The 7,132-nt window shown below is 37.6% G+C and overlaps 1 protein-coding gene across 4 annotated transcripts in view; it reads right to left on the bottom strand.

Moving 5' to 3' along the window:
* The window catches only part of LOC106879043 (low-density lipoprotein receptor-related protein 1B), a 208,271-nt gene that overhangs the window by 123,629 nt on the left and 77,510 nt on the right, over positions 1-7,132 (bottom strand). For all 4 annotated transcript variants that reach the window (XM_014928457.2, XM_052975989.1, XM_052975991.1 and 1 more), the window contains 3 exons: positions 5,823-6,027; positions 3,497-3,667; positions 1,586-1,733 (listed from right to left, as the gene is read on the bottom strand). In XM_014928457.2, the coding sequence (XP_014783943.1) occupies positions 1,586-1,733; positions 3,497-3,667; positions 5,823-6,027 (524 nt within the window). The remainder of the gene's footprint in view (positions 1-1,585; positions 1,734-3,496; positions 3,668-5,822; positions 6,028-7,132) is intronic.

Raw genomic sequence — 7,132 nt, 5'->3', positions numbered from 1 at the left:
TATATATAAAAATAGGAGACTGGAAACTTGTTTGGTATTATTTATTCACCATTACACAAGTTTCATTTGCTAATAGGAGTTATAAAATTATATGTGGAGTAGAAAACATATAAGACATCTACGGTTAGAAATTTTTCAGACAGAGAATTAAAGTGATTTGGTGGACAGAAACTGAAAGAAGCCTGTGTGAGTGTTTCTGTGTTTGTCCCCCGCACCATCTCTTGACAACCAGTGTCGGTGTGTTTATGTCCCTGTAAATTAGCAGGTTGGTAAAAGAGACTGATAGAATAAGTACCAAGCTTAAAAAAATAAGTACCAGGAGTCAATTCATGTGACTAAAATTCTTCAAGCATGGCCACAGTCTAATAACTGAAAGAAGTGGGAAAAAAAAAAAGAAAAAAAAAAGGATTTACATATGTGTAAGTGTGTCATGTGTGTATCTTTTCTCTTTTATTTGTTTTAGCTATTTGACTGTGGCCATGCTGGGGCACCACCTTGACATTTTAGTTGAATGTATTGACTCCAGAACTTTCTTTTTCTAAACCTAGAAACCTAGTACTTACTCTATCAGTCTGTTTTGCCGAGCTGCTAAGTTACAGGAATGTAGACACACCAACACTGGTTGTCAATGGGGGAGGGGGCACTGGGACAAACACAGACACAAAGACACACACACATAGATATATATGTACATATATACAACAGGCTTCTTTCAGTTTCCATCTACCAAATCCATTCACAATGCTTTGGTCGGTCTGAGGCTATAGTAGAAAGCACCCTGCCAAGGTGCCACACAGTGAGACTAAACCTGGAAGCATGTGCTTGGGAAGCAAGCTTCTTATCACACAGCTATGTCTGTGCCTATATATATATTCATCATTACCATCATTTAATGTCCATTTTCCATGCTGGCATGGGTTGGACAGTTTGACAGGAACTGGTAAGGCTAGGAGCCATTTGAAGCTCCAGTGCCTGTTTTGACATTGTTTCTATGGCTGGATGCCCTTCCTAAAGCCAAAATCAGCTTCCGCTCCCAAGGAATTGATCAGCATGAGAAGGATACTATACTTAAGACACCTAGCCAAGGTACCACACAGTGGGATTGAGCCTGAAACCATATCAATGTAAAGCAAACTTCTTGACCACACAGCCACGCCTGCACTTAACACTATGTATTTTGTGTGGTCAGTACTTGACCAATATTACTGTCCACTGCAACCCTTAATTAAGATTAGCATTTCATAATTAAAACAGAGCACATTAAAGTCTGAAAGATGTGGTGGTGAGGGGGTAAATATAAAAAGAAAAGAAACAAAAAAATAATCCTTTCTACTACAGGTACAAGGTCTGAAATTTTGAGGGGGGGGGGCAGTCGATTAGATCGACCTCAGTATGCAACTGGTACTTAATTTATTGATCCGAAAGAATGAAAGGTAAAAATCAACCCTGGTGGAATTTGAACTCAGAACATAAAGACAGATGAAATGCTGTTATGCATTTTGCCCAGCATGCTAAAGATTCTGACAGGTCACCTTAATAAGAGTAAATAATAATAACAACAATAATAATAATATCAAAGACTTACTGAAAACACATTGTTAGATCGCCAGTCGGTCCAGTATAAGTTGTCTCCAAATAAAGTTATTGCAAATGGGTGACCCAAGTTAATATGATCCTTCAGAACCATTCTCAGGTCATGGCCATCATATGTAATAGTGTGGATTGAATCAGACCTTGAACAGGAAAAAAAGGGTTCTTTTTCAAATTTTAAAACAATAACAACATTGATGATAATGCTATGAAGGCTAATAGACTAGATATAGATGTCAGAAATCATTATGGAAAATAATGCCTTCTAATCAACATATCAATCACAACAGTTGACACTGTATCTCTAAAAGAAACGGAGAAACACTCAGAATATAAAGATTTGGAAATAGAGAAGACCCAAATGAGAGCCTAGAAACAGAGACAATCCCTATAACAATAGGTACATTAGGTATGAGTAAAAAACATACAGATAAATACATAGCCAAAACACTAGGACTTACAAATATAACATACAGGAAATAGCACTACTAGACACTGCACACATCCTATGTAAAGCACTTTCAATACAGTGAAAATAACACCACCAAAGTAAACCACAGCACACTCAAGGCATACAGAGCTGTGCTCGGTAGTGCAGTGGAAGTAAATAATAAAAATAAACCTACAGAATAATAATGATGATGATACAGTATAATTGCTCTGATGCAGTACCATAATTGAACCCCCTTCCCCCTGCCAATGACGACGATGATGCAGCAGCAGTATAATTGCCCTGATGCAGTATCATATTTGCCCTAAACAGTACAAGGCAATGGATTGCATGGCTTTTGATCGTAACTGATTGGGAGTGTTACCATGTACATATTTTGTCTTGGCATAAAAGATAGGCTACAGTCAATATTTTGCTCAATACCACAGATTCACTTGTCAGTTGACTGTTCATAACCAGTTGAACATGCCCCTTAGTGGCTGATGATATGTGCATCATCAGCAGGAGTAGTGGGGGAGAATCATAGCCATGTGTTGAAAGGAATTCTTTGGGGTTTGAATAATTAACCTCTGAAAACAAGGCTGGTTCATTCATCATCCTTAAACAAACCTTATTCAGTGACCTTTTTAGTGAGATGGGCTACTTGACCTGAAGTAAATTCTAACTGGGCCTCATCTGCAAGGTCAAGCACTATTTCAATACAAGATCATCATGTCGTGCACATATGGTTATGCTGCATGTGCTTGGTGTACCCTTATCAGACAGGTAGTCATGATGTGTATACTGGGCTTCATATATTTGTATCCCATTGTCATTTTGATGGCATGTGCTGCTCTTTCACTCAATAATAATAATCCTCTCTACTATAGGCACAAGGCCTGAAATTTTGGGGCAGTGGATGCTCGTCAATTACATCTAACACAGTATTTGACTGGTACTTATTTTACTGACCCTAAAAGGATGAAAAAGCAAAGTCAAACTCAGTAGAATATGAGCTTAGAATGCACGGACAAATGAAATGCCACTAAGCATGTTGTCTGGTGTACTAGTGATTCTGCCATCTTGCTGCTGTAGTAGTAGTAATCTACTATAATAATACTCTTGCGCTTTTCTCTGTCTCAACATATGAATGAGAAAGGAAGAGGTGATAGATGAAAAAGGAAGGAAGGGGTAATGACAAACTTGGTAGTGGAATGACAGAAATTCTATGGTGAGAAAAAAAAATCAAACTGCGTTTCAACTCTGTGAGTATATGTGTGTGCATGTAAAAGGGAGGTATGTGAATGTCAGTGTTTGTGTGTGTGTGTGTGTGTGTGTGTGCAATGGAAGTGGGATGAACATTCAATGCTGAAAAGAAAAATCAAACAGTGCTTCAGTTCTGTGTGCGTGTACAAGGAAAGTATGTGAATCTTTGTGTGAATCAGCATATGTTATGTTGTGTTGTGTTGTGCTTACCTGGCATCCACCCAAAACAATCTTCGGAATTCATAATCAATAGTCAAACCATTTGGCCAGCCACCTCCCACAATAGAACTGATATTAAAAATGGTTTTCCTATTCTGTCCACTCATAGAACACATTTCAATTCGAGGCATCACACCATCCCAATCAGTCCAAAATAAAGACCTGAAAGAAAATGTAGAAAGAGACACAGAATGAGAGTTTGGAAATTCAAAAGCAGTCAGCATCCTCTAAACACCAATTAATGTTGATAATTAGTTATTTGGATTTCTAAAGCTGGCACAGATGTCTCATATTTAGTTGAGAAATAACAGTCAATTCATACTGACTCATGGTATATGACTGGTACTACCTTTAACTGTCCCTACCAAAATCATAAAAATGCAATGTAGAATGGAGTTGGTTAAATTTGGACTTAGAAGATAGAAAAATAAAAACAAAATCTGCAAGGAATGTAATGTGACTACATTTCTGCTATTATCATTATTATTATTATTATTGTCCTTATATTCTGAGTTCACATTCCACTGAGGTTGAATTCACCTTTCATCCTTTTGGGGTTGAGAAATCAAGTACCAGTCAAGTACTTGGGTTAATATGATTGACTATCCTCCTCCCCCAAAATTTCAGGCCTTGTGCCCATAGAAGAAAGGATTATTATTATTACTGTAGTGGTGGTAGTGATGGTGATCATCATCATCCCTGCTACATGCACATAGCCTGAAATTTAGTGGGGGGGGGGTTACTTGATTACATTGGTCCCAGTGTTTAACTTATTTATTTTATTGACTCTGGTAGGATGAAAGGTAAAGTCAACCTTGGTGGAATTTGAACTTAGGATGTAAAGACAAAAGAAATGCTGCTAAGCATTTTGCCTGATGCACTAATGATATAGGTAAAATACCAGCAATTTTCAGAGGAGGGATTAGTCAATACCATCAACCCCAATATGAGACTGGTACTTTGTTTCACTGACCCAGAAGGAATAACAGACAAAGCTGACCGTGACAGAATTTGAACACAGAACGTAAAGAGCTGGAAGAAATAACACAAGGCACTTTTTCCAACACTAGCAATTCTGCCTATCACCTGTCCATAACATCAACATGCAAAATAATGATTCTTTCTAATTTAAGCAGGAGGCCAGCAATCTTAAGGGAAAAGAGTTAGTCGATAATATTCACCCTAGAACTTGACTAGTACAACTCCCCAAAAATGAACAGTTATGCAAATAGTGTAAGTAAATATCACAGGGCATTTTGTTTGATGCTCTAACAATTCTACCTGCATAAAGAAGTGCTGATCTCACATTGTGGAGGGAACTTGTGGAACAGGTATACCCAGGTAAACCCAGGTAAATCCAGGAAAACATGAGACAAGGTGGCAAAGTCTGATCTTCGGATGTTGAGTCTCATGGAGGTGATGACAAGTGACCAAGGCCTTTCACGATTTGCTGTGCTTGAGAAAACACATAAAGCCAAGTAAAATCATAGTGTCCAGTGCCACAAAAAAGGCATCCACCTGTACCAGTGACACGTAAGAGGTGCTTGTGTTGGTGATACATAAAGGGCACTTGTGCCGGTGACGCGTAAAAGAACCCACAACACTTTTAGAGCGGTTGGTGTTAGAAAGGGCATCCAGCCATAGAAATCAAGCCAAAACAGACTGGAGCCTGGTGCAGCTCTTTGGCTTACCAGTTCCATTTCAACCGTCTAACCCATGCCAGCATGGAAAATGGATGCTGAATGATGATGATGATGGTAATCATGATCATGTAGCTAATAAAAAGGGAAAATAATTGTTTCAAGACACAGGACCAGCAATTTTAGTGGGAGCAAGTAAATCAATTACAACAACCCCAATGTTCAATTGATACTTATTTTATCAACCCTTAAAAGAGGAAAAGCAAAGTTGACCTCAGCAGAAATTGATTTCAGAACATCAAAAGCCAGAAGAAATGCTGCTAAGCATTTTGATCAGCATGTTAATGATTCTTACAGCTTGCTATTATTATTATTATTATTATTATTATAGTAATAGTAGTAGTAGTAGTAATAATAATAATAATAATAATAATGATAATAATAATAATAATAATAATAATAATAATAATAATAATAATAATAATAATGATAAAATTTTTAACACTGGGCATGTACTATGGAGTAATGATAGAAGCATATATATCAACTGTTAAGGGATGTAACAAAATACCCAATGCATTTTGTTTTACCAATTCTATTTTCAGAATGAAAATGATAAAGTAAATCTCTTCTCTGAGCACTTTAGTACAATTTTTAACAAAAACTGTTTTACTTACCCTTCTCGAGGGTCCAACACAATAGCCCGTGGACTATTAATGTTTCCAGCCAGCAAGGATGTTCTCATTTTACCATCTAATTTGGCCACTTCAATCTGATCCATATTACTCTCTACCCAGTAGACATTGTCAGCAATCCAATCCACAGCCAGACCTTCAGTGCTTCGAAGCCCAGTGCTTACAATAGCTTGAGTGTTCATGATGGCTAAAACAAACGAAATTTATAAACAAAATACATAAATGATGAATGATTTATTTTTGTCTTTTTCCAGAAAACGGTAACATAAAGAGATTAGAATATTGGTTTCATATTTTGGCACAAGGTCAAGATTCAGGAGAGGGGCTAAGTACCAGTGCTTCACTGGTACTTATTTTATCAACCCTGACTGAAAGGATGAAAGGCCAAAGTCAACCCTGGCAGTATTTGAACTCAGAACATAAAGACAGATGAAATGCCACTAGGCATTTTGCCTGACAGGCTAACAATTCTGCCAACTCACCACCTTAAGAGATCAAAATATTGATTGACGTTGGCTTAAAACTCAAAGGAAATTAAACCAGTAGTCATTCTTTTGATATCAACTCGCCTAAAACAACTCCTGGTTCTACAATATATACTTCCTGTTGTAAAGTAATTTAAATTGAAATCCTCATCATTGCAATGGAGTTTGTTGGGGTAGATTTCGTGACAGGTAGATACCCTGGCCACCTATTTCCAAGCAAAGTAATATTTCTCCATAGCTGAATGTTTCCTCAGAAAACTGGAAATGAAGGACACTGTTTGTATGACAGTGACACTCATTTACTATTATCACATGATGTCAAGACAAGTCGACATAAACACATAACAGGCATTTTTCAGTTTCTGTCTACTATTCACAAGGCTTTGGTTGGCCCATGGCAATAGTAAAGAATACAAGCTCTAAGTGGCACACAGTGGGATTGAACCTGAAACTATGTGTTTGTGGTTAAGCAAACTTCTTAACCTCAAAGCCATGTGTGCACCTAGCCATACCTGATGTCTTATATCAAAATTTAACATCGATTTATGTTCCAAACACCAGCTTAATAATGGTTTCAAATTTTGGCACAAGGCCAGCAAGTTCAGGGAGAGGTGATTAAGTCAGTTACATCAACCCCAGTGCTCAACTGGTACTTATTTTATCAAACCAAAAAGGATGAAAGGCAAAGTCGATCTTGACAGAATTTCAACTCAGAATGTGAAGGTAGATGAAAGGCTGCTAAGCATTTGGCCTGCTAAGCATTTTGCCTGCTAAGCATTTGGCCTGCTAAGCATTTTGCCTGCTAAC

Source organism: Octopus bimaculoides, chromosome 23 (genome assembly GCF_001194135.2).
Source record: "Octopus bimaculoides isolate UCB-OBI-ISO-001 chromosome 23, ASM119413v2, whole genome shotgun sequence".
NCBI classification, from domain to species: domain Eukaryota; kingdom Metazoa; phylum Mollusca; class Cephalopoda; order Octopoda; family Octopodidae; genus Octopus; species Octopus bimaculoides.
The sequence above is the reverse complement of the archived record's forward strand: the minus strand, read 5'-3'. Positions and strand labels throughout refer to the sequence as shown.